At 50.3% G+C, this 15,978-nt stretch overlaps 1 protein-coding gene across 16 annotated transcripts in view; it reads right to left on the minus strand.

Annotated features, from left to right (window-relative positions):
* The window catches only part of ZNF536 (zinc finger protein 536), a 438,831-nt gene that overhangs the window by 135,433 nt on the left and 287,420 nt on the right, over positions 1 to 15,978 (minus strand). For 10 of the 16 annotated variants that reach the window (XM_045442586.1, XM_045442585.1, XM_045442583.1 and 7 more), the window contains one exon: positions 13,241 to 14,812. In XM_045442586.1, the coding sequence (XP_045298542.1) occupies positions 13,241 to 14,812 (1,572 nt within the window). Of the gene's footprint in view, positions 1 to 4,930; positions 14,813 to 15,978 lie in introns of those variants that run through there. The other 6 variants (XM_045442592.1, XM_045442596.1, XM_045442597.1 and 3 more) reach the window with 2 other exon arrangements.

The raw sequence follows: 15,978 nt of genomic DNA on the forward strand, positions 1-15,978 counted from the left end.
TCCCAAGTTGGGGGGGGGGGGTGGATGGTTGCGGCTTGTTAGCCAACAGCAACTTTGAGTGGCCAAGAGAGCCCTGAGGGTAGAAGGACGGAAAGGCCCCCCGCACGGAGGAGGACGTGCACTGTCCCTGTGCCCCAATGGTGCATGACAGAGTATGATTCATATCATACTCGGTACCTCCTTTCTCTGCCTCTAGGTGTCACCAGGTAGGAGTCCCGGCTGGGAGCTGGGGGGTTCCCAAGAGGGACCACTGTCCGAAGAGGGACACACTGGATTATCAAATTGGTACCTGTAATGTGTTTGAGGAAAACTTAATCATGGAAAATACTACCTTCACAAGCTCCAATGTGAACACAAGAGGTTGAAAATTGAAAAGGAAAAAAAAGTCAAATGATTCAAGTGTTTCTTGCATGAACTCAAAAATCCAGTTGTACTGACTCCCCCTTTAGAAAAAAAAAAGGAAAGGGAAATTCCTCAGGGCTCTTATGATTTAATAAAAATGTCTTCACGCTGAGGTGAGTAGTCACAGGCCCCATGCCCTCGAGCAGTAAATAGTCTCGGTCAATCTGAAGGCCCACGTGTTCATGCACTTGTGGGGACACCCGCTTGGCTCCCACACCCAGGGCCCTGCTGAAGTGAGTGTTCCTGAGGACTCTAGGGCTGACCAGGTCCTACAGGGTCTCCTGAAAAGTCTGGGCTAGAAAGGACCGTGAAAGTCAGAGTTTGAGACCCAGGAGGTTTACTAAGGGGACGTCCAGGCACCCCTTCCTTTCGCCAACGGAGAAATGGTGCCCAAACTAAAGGATGAGCCGTCGGAGCTCCTTGGAGCTCGACTGCTGGCAGGACGCCTGGTCTCCTGACCCCGAGGCCAGCCCTCCCACCTGGCCTCCTGTAAGTTTGTGTCTAAGCTGAGAGGCCAGGCACTTTTCAACATTTAAAACGCACAGTTCACTTCCCCCAGGGAATCATGGGATGAGTCTCTGTCATCCTTGGTGACCTTATGCAGTAAAAACTTTCTGGCCAAGGGGTTCCCACTTGTGGCACATGTCGTTGGTGTCCTACTTCTTCCTTTCCACTCGGCATGCCAGTGGCCTCTTGTCTCTCTCTGGACGTAAGAAGACTGCTTGGTCATTGTGTGGGCTGCAGTGACGCTCAACTAAATACCCCAGCTTCTTCAACCCTCAGTGGGGTAATTCCAAGATGAGCTCCACACAATGCCTTAGAGGGTCCCCAGAGGCACTGAGTGCAGACCCCAACAGTGGCAACTTTCTCATTAACACACCTGGGCAGCTTCCTCCCTGCCTTGTCGCCCTCGCTGCTCCCTTTCTCATGGCTCCTGGGGTCTCCGCCCACATACGCTACCTCCCCCTGGGTTCTTATCTTATGGTCTGCTTTTTGGGAGACCCCAACTAGGTCACCAATGGGATCTCGGGAGACCGAGAAGATTAGTGGACTCTCCTTGACAAGAAAGAGCCAAACATACCCCGGACCCCTAAGCACCCACCGAGGCCACTCCACGAGCCCACAGAACATCTGCCTGCGGCCCTGCCCCAGGTGTGTGAACACCTGGGAGTGGCCTGTCCTGGGGATCCGCCCAGCCCTCCCTCCAGGACATACAAAACCCTTGAGTCAAAAGAGAAAAGCGACTTGTCCATCATATAAAAAGAGCAATAATTTAGGAAATTAATTGCAAATTTACTTTCCCTGCTTGGGCGCCTCTCTCCTTTTATGTGGATAATTGAGAGCATATTATATTAATTTGACAACAACAGAAGTTCAAAAAGAAAACGTAACCTTGCGAGCAGCGGGTTACGATTAGATGGGTGTGCCTGGACAACTCCACAAAAAGCACGAGAAAGTCGTCAGAAAGCCAGCCGGCGTCTGGGCGCACAAATGGGTGTTTCTGCTAATGAAATAGCTTTGCAGAGTTCCCCAACTTTAACCTTGAAAACGCACACTGTTTGCTCAACAGGCGGAATCTGCTCATGCAGAGACGACGCTGCCAGTGTGCGACTGCGTACTCAGGAAGGTAATTTAATCATCATGACATCTCTGAGAAAGTGACTATACGTGAGCCATAGTCACCTCCCAAAGTTTAGATTGTCTCCCCCACCACCAGAATATCTGTATTTCATCAAAGCAAACATACTTCCCCACGTGTGTAGATGAATCAGTGGATCTGAGGACTCTGTCTTACCATAAGGTGCAGACCACCGTCCCCTTCCTCCAGCTATCCCGCCTCAAGGCACAATTACCTCCTTGAAACTTCAGTCTCACCTACCAAGGGGGGGTCCCGTTCACCTCAGATCAGTGGGCCGGCCCCGCTTGGGAAAGGTCAAGGGCAGGTCCAGGAGGTGATGCTTGTGGCTGCCCCAAGTGGAGTGCAAACAGGTGGGGCTTGTTAGAACCCCATGTGGGGATGGCGGGGGGTGGGGGCAGGTGGTGACAGCAGGGAACAGAGCTACAGCCCCCACACAGAGCTGTGAAATGAAGTCAGCTCGTTCCAGAGACCCGAACCCACCCAGCTCGCTCACAGCAGACAGGATGTTCCCAAGAACGCTCAACGGGTGAGAAGGGAGTTCTTCCCCCTAGGCGGGAAAGAGGGGGGAGGTGAGTGGGAAGCAGGGGTGCCATGAAGGGAGAGGTGGGAGGAGGCTGGGACTCGGTTCATAAAAGGATGAGAATCCACAAAGGTCTCCTCTAAGCTTGAGAAGTCATCACTGGGGAGAGACTCAGGAAAGACCCCCTGCCTTAGATGCGGAAATGGGTAGAGACCCCATTAGGGGATGGGCCCAGGGAGGGAGACAAAACAGCAGATGCCCAGATAAGCAGCCCCAGGAGCCCTCCCACTGTCAGCGTGATGCTTTGTCCCTTTCAGTGGTACTCCCTCCGTACCCAAGGCCCCCAGCCACTCACTGGACCCCTGAGTCCCTGCTGGCTTGGCAAGGTCAGGGCTGTGGGGTAGGCAAGGGGTCCTGGAGCATGCAGAGTGGCTGTGAACGGTGAACAGTGCCTTGGGCAACATGTTCAACCCTGAGCAGAGGCACTGAGACCCAGCAGCCTTCCAGAGCCCTCCTTCTCCCTGCCTGGGCCCCCAGGCCTGACGCACTGGTCCAGTGGGGCCCAGGGGTGCCCCTTGCTGCACAAGGTGGGTGCTGGTGAGCCCCATCCTGGGAGCTGCCTATGTGGCTTCTTAACCCAAACAGGGCTTCAGGCCCCAAGGAGGGAACACAGCACCTCCTCACAGGTGCAACGTGCCCACAGAGGTGATGCAGGCCCCGTGGAGCCCTCGGGACTCGAGACCCCAGGAAAGGGCACAGTTCCCCAGACTCAGGGGGCACTAGAGATACAGACAAAACCCTCCTGGAGTCCTTCTTTCTGTTCAGGCTCAGGGTGGCCACGTGGGCCTGGGGCCTGGGGCCTGGGGCTGGGGTCACTTCCCTTTACCTTCACTGGGCATGGCGGGGTCCATCATGTTTTCTACTAGAACCCACAGTGCGTGTTCTCAGTTCACCGTGAACAAAGAATCAGGAAGCGATTGTGGGCAGAGAGCTAGTAAACCTTCTTCAAGATCTATGCTTTCCATGTGGGCTTTGTCATGTGTTTTCAGACGCAGAATCTCTCCCTTCTCTCCGCTTCTCTCAGATCAGAGACAATCTCCTACTATACATGGTCTTTGGGGTCGGGATCACATCAACAGTTCACAGGAGACATACTGAAGAGAATGTTCCAAGCAGTCAAGGTGATGTGACTGTCCCGTTGCTAAGGCCAGGGCTGTTCAGGGGACATTCCCAGGCCTCCATCCCCTGGCACACACGGGACGCTTGACTTATTTGGGAGTGTGGGGACATTGTCAAAATGATAATACCTCCCCCCCCCCACAACAGGACGAATTAAACGGGGAGCAGGCGTGTGCGGGGAGTCTAGACGTTTCCAAAACAGACCCAAGCAGGAAGGCTTGGAAACGCTGAAGTGGCAGGGCCCTGAAGCCCAGCTCATGGACAGAAAAAAATCTAAGCAACAAAAACAGGAAGCAAACTCCTTCCCTCCTGTGCAACCCCCCCACCCCCGCCCCACCACCATGATATGGAGTGGGGCACCAGGCAGGCAAAAGCCTGTGACAGCAAATATAGGCACAACCCAAAAATCTCCGCGGACAAAAATATTCCAACTCCAACAATTCCCAGCGCCTTTCCATTTAAAACTACACTTCACGGGGGCGGGGGGGGGGCACCTGGGTGGCTCAGTCGGTTAAGCGACATGATCTCACGGTTTGTGGGTTCAAGCCCCTGCATCGGGCTCTGTGCTGACAACTCAGAGCCTGGAGCCTGCTTCAGATTCTGTGTCTCCCTCTCCCTCTGTTCTTCCCCCGCTCACACTCTGTCTCTCTCCATCTCTCGAAAATAAATAAACGTTAAAAACAATTTTTTTTTTTAAATTACACTTTACGGGATTCAAAGCACAAGTGGGGGTTCGCTGGAGGGAGGCTGGGTGTGAGCAGTCTCTTCCCCACCTGGGCTGGGGGACAGCAGCCTGCGCGCTGCGTGCCTCAGTGTCCCTGCGCGCGGGGCCTGTGAGCAGGCCTGGGGGGTCCCGGTGCCCAGAGTCACTTGTACAGAGACATCCGCACGTGTCACCCGGCGGTCACCCACCCACCACCACGTCACCTCACCCACTGCAGGTGCCTTTGCATTTGCCCGTTCGGGAGTGGTTACTAGTGGGGCCCGCCTAAAGGTGAGCCGGGGCCGGAGGGGGTGGGTGGGAAGCAACCAGTTGCCCAGCCAACATCCCAGCGGAGCAGCAAACTAGAATTCCCTGAATGCCCTGTGGACGCTTCCGACAAGGGAGGATGTCACGGGGTGGGGGTGCGGGGGGGAGGGGGAAGGGGGCGTGTTGTGGAATGAATTAACATAATGACTCAAAACTGCACTAATGTTTCACAGCTTTTTTTTTATTAGCAATACCAAGATAAGTTATTGAAGCATTTTTAGTATTGTTTTACATTCCATTCATAAATGACCTAACTTGTAAGTCAGCATACAGCACACTTAAAGATATAGTTTGACACTTATTCAGAAAGCTACAATTATTATAACTTACATGCCTTCATTACCAGGAACACCTTAATATAATCTTCTAATTACTTCAACAATACTCTAGTCCAAAGCACACGATAACCCAGCACAAGTTTTACACATTTTTTGCTTCAGTCACCATTTTTGAAGTTATGGATGCCAACGTGCCTGTACCCTGGGATTTTACTGTCGTCTGTTCCCGGTTAATAGGACAACCTGACACAATATTCAACTAGCAATAGCACTGCTTAAATACTATGGAGAAAGAGAATTACTGCACTTTTCTGGAGTCTTCTAAAGTGTTACAAAATACAGGACAATCAGACACAAGCAGGAATGCCAACGAGACCCTCAGGGCCCGCCCCTGGAAGCTCGGCGAGCTGGCGTAGCGGAGCCCCCCCACCCCCGCCCCCGCCCCCGGCCCCCAGTCAGATTTTTCACAGGTGAAGGGACCTCCAATCCACCAGCATTTGTCACTCAGGATTCACGACTCGGAGGGAATTTTCTCTCGTTCAAGTTACTAAGCCTTCGCGATCCATGACTAATAGTGGAACATATGGGGCAATATTTTTAACCTCTCTGATTCTCTGCTATATATACTGTGGTGGGGTTGATGTGTCGTGTGTATACACATACCTGTGCCAATAGTAATTATTTGTTCAACACACATATGTGTATACATTCTTCTCTTGACTTTACACAATTAACAAGCTGCAGATAGCCACCGAGGAGCACGAACAGACAAGGGCAAGTCCAGCTAGACCGACTAGAACGGGGGGTGTCACTTACCTGCAAGAAAATGTGCAGATTCATTAAACAATCCAGAAACCACGTAGGCTAGAGGCATTCAAAAGCAAGGACAGGGCCACGCTCCCTAATTGTTTAATGGAGGAATGACAATAAAGCAATATTTATAAAATTTGGTCCTTCCGTCTCTGGCTAAAGCAAGAATAGGCTACGTGATTAGAGCAGGTTGGCAATTAGGCGTAGAGGTGCTGTTGATCAGCGCTAAGTAATAGGAGATAATTACTACTTATTTGAAACCTGGGCTTTGCACACAACATCTGAATATAAAAAAGAAAAGAACCTGATTCCTTCAATAGCTAAGATGTGGCCTGTATCTACGTGGCTGTCATTGCCAAGCATCACTCCGAGTCAGCAGCGGAAGGAGGGAGAAGCCAAGCTTAAGCTCAGGACACCTGCACTCAGCGCAAGACAGCGAGGGGGTCACGCTGTTGCCGTATCACACGGCAATGGCCAGCGGGCGGGCTTGGAGAGTCTGCACGTCCCCAGGGATGTGGGTGTCTCGTCTGACAGCGCTCTCTTCCCTCAGCTTTCTCTTCCTCCCTCCCAGTCTTAAGTCATTACTGGGGAGAAAAAGATGTGTACGCGTGTGCCTGAGTCTGTGTGTGTGTATTATTGTTATTATTATTTTTGAACCAAGAGCTCGGTTGCTGTCTTCTCTCACCCTAGGCTGGGTCCTGGGCAGTAGGTATCGAGCAATCGAAAAAGAATACGCACACAGAAACCAAGGTGAAAGCTACCAGACTTTTCTCCTGCTTCGGAGGCACTGTTGATTCAGACAGTAGCTTTTGGAGCCAAAAATATGCAGCAAAAGGAAAGGAACATAAACAAGGCTAAATGTCACCAGTGTTTGCCGACTTACAGACACCATCCATTTGTTTGTTCTGAAATGACGAGTGGACCATTTGGCAAATACAATGGTATTCACACAACAGTTCTGTCATCCTGCAGTGCAAACGACATCACGTCAGTGGCATTCCCATTTAATCTACAAAGAGGGGGGGGGGGGAGGAGGAAGAGAATGCCCAGAGAGTTTGCAGAGGCTGCCATCCAAAGAGGCTGCCTTTTCGTCAAGACAGTGCACACAGTGAGGCTTTGGACGAGGGAAGGGGAGAGCCCATCCGTGGGTGCCGGTTTCTGCAGGAGATCCCAGGGGACAGCACCTCCCCTGTGTCCCGCCAGAATCTGAGGGACAGGTTCTGTGGCTGGTGTGGGGGCAGCCAGCAGGAGCAGAGTGGGCAGCATGGAGTACTGCTCTGCACTAACTTAAGAAGGATGTGCCCTTGGACTTCAGCACAAGCCAAATGGTCCTCCCTACTGGGGTCTAACATCAGCCCCTGGACACACACTGTTCCTGGGAGCAGGCTGGACTCTGGAAGCCAACGACCAATCCGTAAATGATAAAATCAGGCAGAGAAAGCAAGTGTAAAGTTGTGCTTTATCGACAGTCTCTGCAAGCCAATCCATTTTAGAATCAGCTCATAAAGAAGAGAAGAAGGAGGAATGATTGCTCATCTGGCTTTAAATAAAGCATGGCAGCTTCAGAGACAACAAGGCCCTACAGTGGAGATGCCCAGGATCTTCTAGGCTAACGGCCCTTCTTGGTGTTGGCTGAACATGGGCTCCTATACGCTTGGCGGATTTCGATTTTGTGGTTCTCTTCCTGTGCCATTTGCCTAATTTTAACCTCCTTCCTTTATAGGAAACTGCTGGCTGCTAGGCCACCCCTTCAATCTTAGAATCATCCATAAGACCAAAAACCCTGGGCCGTGCACCTGTTGCCTATGCTTGGGTGTCTTCACACACATGCATGTGCATGCACGCATACACACACATGGGGAGCTCTCACGGTGTTTCCACACACTCCAGCCAAGCCCCCTTGGAAATCTCTGACCACAGACTTTAGCCAAAGTTTGGTCAAACGCTGAGGAGGAGGGACCTACTCCCTATGCCAAGCACCTGCCGTCTCACAGGAAGGAAGATAATTGGGTAGAAATTGAAAGGGTGGGGCCACTGCAACAGGCATCACAAGGTCACCAGGAGAATCTCCTTGCTATCCATGACCTGTCGTGGCAGACGTGAGGAAGCAAAACGTATCTCTTAAACCTTGATGGGAAGTGAGATTTGTATTTGCTTCATGGCAAAGGGAGACTGCAGCCAAAAGTCATCTGGACGTTGGCACCACTCTGTCACGACAGCCCCACGTAGACATTCACTTCCGCTATAAAATACCAACTCGATTGAGAACCATTTATCCAACCTCTTCTACATCCATCGTCTTGTTTCATCCTTCCATTTCTGCCCATCACTGAGGGAACTGAAGCTTCCATGGAGCAAGCTCCCTTCAGAGCCAAGCTCCTGTCCCTTCCTCCTCTGCCTACACTGGCCATGACCGGGGAGACTCTGGGACCTCCATGAGGCACAGAGGAGTCTTCTCCTGCAAGTCTCTGTGCATAGGCAGAGACGTGACCTTCTGGGAACAGGTACACCAGGCCATCGGGGTCTACAAAGCCTCTCTCTCTCAGGAAAGTCTCTGGTGTCTCTGGCTTTGTCTCGAGTGGCAGTAGGTGGAGCCCCGCAGGCACTAACCTGGGCCTTCCCTGCATCATCTCACTGGCCCTCGAGGCAACAGCAGACGGGTTCCTGTGTGTCTTCTCTAGGGACGACACAGCAGCACCTTCTTCCTTACACCTAGTTGTTTAATGATCATTTGTGGCTCCTCCTCCTGCACTGCAGGGCATGGTGGGGTGGGCGTGACAGAGACCACACTGCCTGCAATCCTAATGTATTTCCTCTCGGGCCCCTTAAGAAAGTAGCAGCCAACCGCTGCTTTAGACTGTGTAGCTGGTAAGTAGTGAATATTTTCAGACTGCCGACACTGGAAATCAGCGAGGTTTGTGGAGGACGGAAGTCCCATTTTAACAGCGTTCAGCTCAGATGTCCTAGTTCATTTCATCACACATGTTAGCATGGATGATGGGAAGAGGTTTCGATGGACCCTGCGTTCTTTTTTTAAGGAGGGGTCCCGATTCTCTCACTGCTGCGGGAGCCCAGGGAACCTTCGGTCTCAAGCATAATTTGGGTTAGGAAACCAGTTCCCCTACAACCTGAGAATAACAAGTTAGGACTACTGGGGCCTCTGTTGCTAATGACCCTGCCTTCCCAATAGCTTCTCCTGGGGCCTGGTGGGTGCCTCTGTCCAGAAGCCACTGTGCAAGGCCTCATGCCCATGACAGACACGCTGGTGGAGTCTCCTCGTTCAGCCTCGCTTCCCTGCGTGGTGGTAACTCCAGAGCTTCGGGGGACAAAGTGTGTCGTCCTTCTTGCTGCCTTTCCCTTTAATGCTGCCCATCAGCCTTGCCTCTGGGCTCACCAAAAGCCACCGAGCAAACCCTGCTTGCCGGACTCAACACACGATGACCTCCAGCCATCTGTCTCAGGTTTGAAAGGCAAAGAGTAAGGGTGATCTGTGGGTTGCTTTCCAAATCTACAAACTGGGGTTCAATGTGCTCTGTAACCCTGCCATGCAGCCAGCCCTGCAGGTGCTGTGCAGACCGGCCTTTGTGCCGTCTGGGGCACACAGAAGCCCATGCCGTCCATGCTGTCTGACCTTCGCGCTGCTGGCTGACTCAACAGTTCATCCAAGTGTTTCAGCCTGGACAAGGGGATTGCCCAACCTTGTCCTATCAGTGGATGTGAGCACGGCTCCGGCCTGCCCTTACTCCCTAATTAAATACTCATGTGGCTCCTGTCCCATTGCAGGACCAAGGTCAAATCCATTCCAACAAACTCCAGGGCACATCCAGGTTCTCTAATGACCCTGAATGACCCTGTACGCCATGTTTCTTCAGCAGAATAAAGAAATGTGGGCTATGCCTGGAGTCTGAAAGACACCTCAAGAAATGGAAGCTTTAATTGGAGTGGGATTTCACCCAACGAAATCAGGTCCATAGTGGGATCTGACCTACTCTAGAGCCAACAGTCCATATCCTCCAGCTTAATCCAAGATGGCTCCTTCTCGGGATCTTCTGTAATAGAGCTTTGACAGGCAAATGCTCTATTCTCTATGGAAGGACCTTTAGAAATTTCAGGCACAGGCTCTCAACCATGGCACGTGCTACAGGAGTCTCCTACCCAATGGGCTGGGTTGGCCCCCCTCCTCATCTCTCTCTTCTGAACCCGAGACAGAAGTGCACTGGCCAGGCACGGGCAGTGCTCACTGGCCAGGAACCTAGGTCCGTGAAGCCACGCAATGGAAGACCAGAGTTTGAGCAGTTAGGAAGCAGGCATGCAGAGATAGGGAAGCACTTAGAAGTACAGCCTACAGCATGAGAGTCGCCCACAGACTTTAGGGTTAGATGCCACCGCCTCCAACTCGCCAGCATGTGTCAGAGTTGCTGCTGAGCTCCGTGGGGAGTCTGTGTGATCTGAACAAGATTTTGACTGATGCTTCTTCAAACACTTTCACATCCCATGAGAATAGACACAGACGGACATTAGCTCCTCCTACAAGCCTGTTTCTGGGGGCATCGAAGTGGGGAATTGGGTTTACTAACTAGACAACCGTCAGACCCCAAACTCTCCTGAGATGAGGAATACCAGAATAATTCTTTGGTTTGGCAAAGCCCAGCTTCTTGAGGAAACCAGATATCAAGCTGGTGGTCCCATTTGGAAATCCATATCCACTTTGAGTGGAGCAGAGAAGAGGGAAGAAACGTCAGGAATATTTGATTTCCTGATGCCAATATCATTTCCACTCTTGCAAAGTCAAGCCAATAAGGGTTGGAAGTTTTCAACCATCATTTGTGCTCCTTGCAATACTAGAGAGACAGTGAGCTGGACCGTGAGAGAGATGCCCCCAAATGCCCATTCTGTAACCAGCGAGGCTCCAGTTTTCCTCCCAGATACCAACTGGTAGAAAGGATGAATATGCCTACCTCGGCCCCCCATCCCCAACCCCCTGGGCTCTGGGACACATAGCAGCCAGTAAGAAAATAAATCAAAATAAGAAGATTTTGATTATGGAGGGCCAGAGATGGGAGTGGGGAGTGAAGACAGGGCAGGGGCAGGCCCCACCTGGAGGAAAAGGGACAGTGCCTCCGGCCCACCCCAAGCAAACACAAGGGCCCAGGGAGGGCCTTCCCGGCTGCTTCCAAGCTCGAGTGAGAGGACACAGAAGAAATGAGGCCCAAGGAAATGCAGAACCTGTGCTCTCTAAAAATAGGCAGTTTGTGGCCAGAGTTCATTCTGGCATCTTACCATGAGTGCAGGGTAGAGCTAAGACCCAGACCCTGACCTGGAGAGGCAACCAGGATGTCTGTTGTTTTCTTGCCTGGCTGGCCCGAGGGTCTCCGTTCCCGTTTTGAGAGAGGAGCCACAACTTAGACCCCAGGATCTGTGGCGCAAGGGCTGAAAGTGAACTAAGCAAAGTGTTTTGCACATACCCTGGAGCTGTCAGGGGAGTGCTGTGGGCTGCTGTTTGGGAGGAGGTGAGAAGTGCTCCATTTAGAGGACAAGGGCTCATGAGACACCAGGCCCACTGACGCTGCCTCCCCTCCACCCTCACTGTGCAGGACACCAGTGGGCGAGCTCCTCCAAGGCAGGCAGCCTTCCTTCAGCATTGATAGGAAGACGGGAAAATTAATAGGGGTAATACGAGCTCATTTCAAGAAGAATGAGCTTATGAACATGCCAGGTTTTGATCTTTTCTGATGCATGGATTCCTGGCAGGAACTACGGTCCTACATAGGTATTTGAAAGAGCTGAAAATAGACTTAAAGAAAAAAATACCAAACAACAATAAAGGAAGAAAAGTCACAAACTTAAAACAACAATGAAAAAAAAAAAAAAGAAGACTTAAACATCGCTCCCCCAGAAAAAAAGAAAAAAAAATTGGACTGACATAAAACCCCTTTCTCCTTCTTTTAAATATTGTTTTTAACAGCTTCACACGCAATGAATTATATGTGGATAAAAATAGATCGGGGGGTACTGGTTAATGGGGCCTTGTGAATCATTCAGCGCCAGGAACCGTCAATATTGTTTTGAACTGTCAGAAATCCATTTAGTGATTTTTGACAATTCAAAAAAATATTTCTGACTGCTTGATCCAGTTCTCGGTGAATTAGGGAAGGAGAGGGTAAAAGAAATATATCAATTTAAATTGTGCACCCAGTCCAGCTTCCTGAATTCTGCTGTGTGCTCAAAGCAACATCAGAATTGGGAGGTTGAGAAATAACCCCTTCCATTATCCATCTTTCCTCCCTTCCTCCCTTCCTTCCTTCCTTCCTTCCTCCCTCCCTTTTCTTCCTTCTCTCCTTTCCTCTTTTCAACAGGTGCAGTAGAGTCACAGAAATCCATTCACAGATTAAACGTGGAAAGGTACCACAATCATTTGTCTCTGGCAAGGCTACATGGGACTAGATACAATACACTGAGCTCCTATTCAGAGAGAGGCTTTCAGCGAGGAATATCTGGGTGCCAGGAGAATGTCTTTGATCCTCCCTGCCCACCCTGACATTCATTTGATCCAATTCTAGGCTCCAAATTTATTATTACGTCTTTAAGACCTGGAATTACTTGGGGGTAACCATATTCTTTCAGGAGGTAAAGAAGTGCCAATTTGCTAACAAGATCAGGCAGGCATAAGTCCAAGATACACAGGATCACAACACTGCTAACCAGGGATTTCACAACGTACATTGCTTGTTAGAACATCAGACAGACAGGTGAAGATACAAAGGGACAGAAGGCAATAATGGAAGGCCCAGGTCACAAGTCACTGCCGTTCAGAATGTCTACAGAGGAGTCACAAACACCCCAAAACAATCGCCCTGGGTGGAGAGAGGATCACTTTATTTCTACATTGTGGTTAGTGTGATACGAGTTTTAGTAGCCTCTAAGTCAATGTAAAGAAAAGTTTACGAAAGCAGGTCTGGCTTAGCAAAGCAGTAAGGAAGGAACTGTCTTCAGCCATCTTACGCAGAAGTTGAAAATACTGAAGGGTTTGCAAGTTACCATGTCTTGTTGTCTGTGTTTCCGTTCTTAAAAATATGTTCCCCCTCAAGTTACAGATTAAAAACAGGAGCAGTTCGCACGGGGAGACCCCACCACCCCCCCCTCCACGCCTTCTGGACGGGCATCTCCGATCACTGGGGTGCAAACCGGGACACAAAAGCGTGAGTTCTAAACCTTCGAAATGAAACGGACTCTCGTGATTGTCTACACTGCATATACAGCATTGTCGGGGCGGTTAGTTCACACATGTGCTCACGGAGGAGTCTACCTCATTTTTTAAAAATGCACAATTCAGCACTGATGTTTTGGGAAATGAACTGAAGGAAGACGATTCTAAAACTTACCACACAAGTCTGGCCTCTTGATACATCCAGAATTTGCTGTGCTACTTGCCAGGCCGTTAAAGGCTGCTAAGCCATCAGAACTGTAGGCCCTGAGGACCGACAGCATGTTCATCGGCTTCTCCAGGCCCGGGGGCCCCCGCTCCGGCTTGGGCAGGCCCGCCGAGGGGTCCTGGGCTGGAAGAAGGCCCGGGCCGTGCCACTGCTTCTCGGGCGCCTGGGGCAACGGTGACACGAGTCCCTGGACGGGCTGAGGGGCGCCTGTGGGCGGCAGGCCATCCCCACCGTCGCCGGCGCTGTCCTTGCCGAGGGCGGACTGTGGCTTGCTCATCATCTCCGGCTCCGTCTCGATATCCTCCTCGTCGTTGTTCTCTCCCTTGGAGGAGTCCATGTCCTCCGAGGAGGCAATGTCGGAGAGGTCGTCGGTAGTATTCTTGTTTGCGGTTTCGGGGATCAGGATCGGGGCGTCATCTTCCGAGTGGGCCTTCCCATCGGGCTCCTTGTTGGGGCAGGAACTGGAGGCCCCCGAGCCGACCATGCCCGGGTACACGCCAAACTGCTTGTAGAAGTCTGATGGGAAGTTACAAAACGCGGGGTCCACCAGGCCGGGCCACGTGCCGCTCTTCTGCTCCCCCAGAGTCTCCTTGACCGGCCCTTGGGCCGTCTTCTCGGAAGCAGACTCTAGAGGCCCGATCACACTGGAAAGCGCCAGCTCTTTGTTTGATTGTACCGAGGGCAGCAGGGCCACCTTACCGGCCTCCCGGGCTTGGTCTTTGCAATTGAGGGTCACCCCGACGGCGTTATCTTTGCGTTTCGCTTTGCCCAGGTGGTTGGCCTGCAGATGAAGAGCCATCAGCTCCATAGACGATGTCGTGAAAGCACAAAACAAGCAGCCATGCCACGCGATGCTGTCTTGCACGGTCACCGACGAGCCTGGGAGCGAGGCGGCGTCCGGCCGCACCGACAAGTCTAGGGGCTCGTACTGAGATTTCTCCGACTTCCTCGCGACCGCCTTACCGCCCGCCTTGTCCTCACCACCATCCGGCCCGTGCACTTTCATGGACGGGGGGTCAGACAGGGCTTTGTCCTTCGTGTCCTTCTCCTTCTTCAAGGAGCTTAGGACAAAGCTGTCCATGAAAGCTTGCAAGGACCCGTGGAAATTCACGCCGTTGTTCACGATACTTTGATAAGCTCTTCCGATTTCGGAGAAGTGGGTGCTTTTGGAAGGAAGGTCGGCACCTTTCAGGGTGTCCGAAGGAGCCTCGGAAGTCATGCCGGTGGCCTGCCCCGAGTGATCTGCGGACGAGAGCACTCCCGCTGTCCACTGCTGAGAGGCAGGGCCACCTCTGAAGTCGATTCCGGGGAGACCCTTAAAGGCCCCCCTCAGGATGTCTGGCCTGATAAACAAAGCAGCTTTGTTGGGCAGCTCGTCCCTGTGGTCTTGGTTTGGGGGCTGTCCAGACAGTGGCCCGGCTCCGTTCTGCCGCTCCCGGTGGTGTCGTTCTAAGTGGTATTTTAAGGATGCTGACTGGGTGCCGGCATAATCACAGTGGGGGCATTTGTAGGGCTTCTCACCTGCAAGATTTCGGTAGAAGGAGAAAGGAAAAAAAGCGTTTATCTCATTTTGGTGTGCTGAACAAGGCTAGAAGGATCAACATTTGTTCTTGGAAACAAAGCAGCTCAAACTAATAATTAGTTAGAGAGCAACTGTTTTTTAATAGAAGAATAATTCGTACTCTTAAGCTTTTTTAATGATTTTGTACCATTTGGGACTATTCAGGAATGACATACTATCTACACACAATTAGCTATCTTTTTCTTTATCTAACATGTGAAAACGGCTGTAGATTTAAAAGCTATGATTATGAAAATTAAGCATAATAATTTCAACCACAGTGATCATTAAAAGTAGAAGTTTAAAAAGACAAAGTATGTAACAAATGGGTGGTTGCAATATTTTGTGTATACAATAGCTCTAAAATTTGTTTAAATTATACACATGGAAACCATTTTTAAACCTAAAAATTTTATGGCACTGTTACGCAAGACCGAAATGAATGATTTAAGTCTTGCTCTGCAGTAAATCATGGATATAATTAGCAAATGGCATACTGCACAAGTAATTTATCATTATTTGGAGGGCACCATTCCAGACGAGCTCAGATATCTGCAGACCTACTGCATTGTTTCTAAATAAAGAACTATAAATACCGATTCTATAAAATATTAATACCATTACAGTGCATTATGATTGCAGCATGTAAAGACATATAGTTAAGATAAAAAGCAGTCAATAAAACTTAAAAGAAAATGAGTAATAAAAAAGGTACAAAATATATTTAGTTTCTGTATTTGAAATTAACATTATCTACTGGTCTTTGTAGTGCCTTAAATTTGTACTAATGGCAAACCTAATGCTCCGGTAGTAAAATGTGTAATTTACCTATAATAAGCGCTTTCTAGAGAATAAAAATAGCTTTAAAGAGTGTTTTAAAACATATAAGATCATTTTCATGAATTAAATATTTATTTAAATTCAACACCCAACTTCTTTGTTCTTTCCACCACGGAAAAAGATACCGTAACATACAACTTGGACCTGCCCGCATTGGGGGATAGAGGAAGGGAGGAGGATAAACAGATGTGGATTTCAACGTATTCCAAGAATTTGTTAGCAATCCAGGGTCTCTTCTAGACTTTGGAATCAAAAAGCTCTCTGGAAGAAACGGCATCGTGGCAGT

Source organism: Leopardus geoffroyi, chromosome E2, assembly GCF_018350155.1.
Source record: "Leopardus geoffroyi isolate Oge1 chromosome E2, O.geoffroyi_Oge1_pat1.0, whole genome shotgun sequence".
NCBI lineage: Eukaryota > Metazoa > Chordata > Mammalia > Carnivora > Felidae > Leopardus > Leopardus geoffroyi.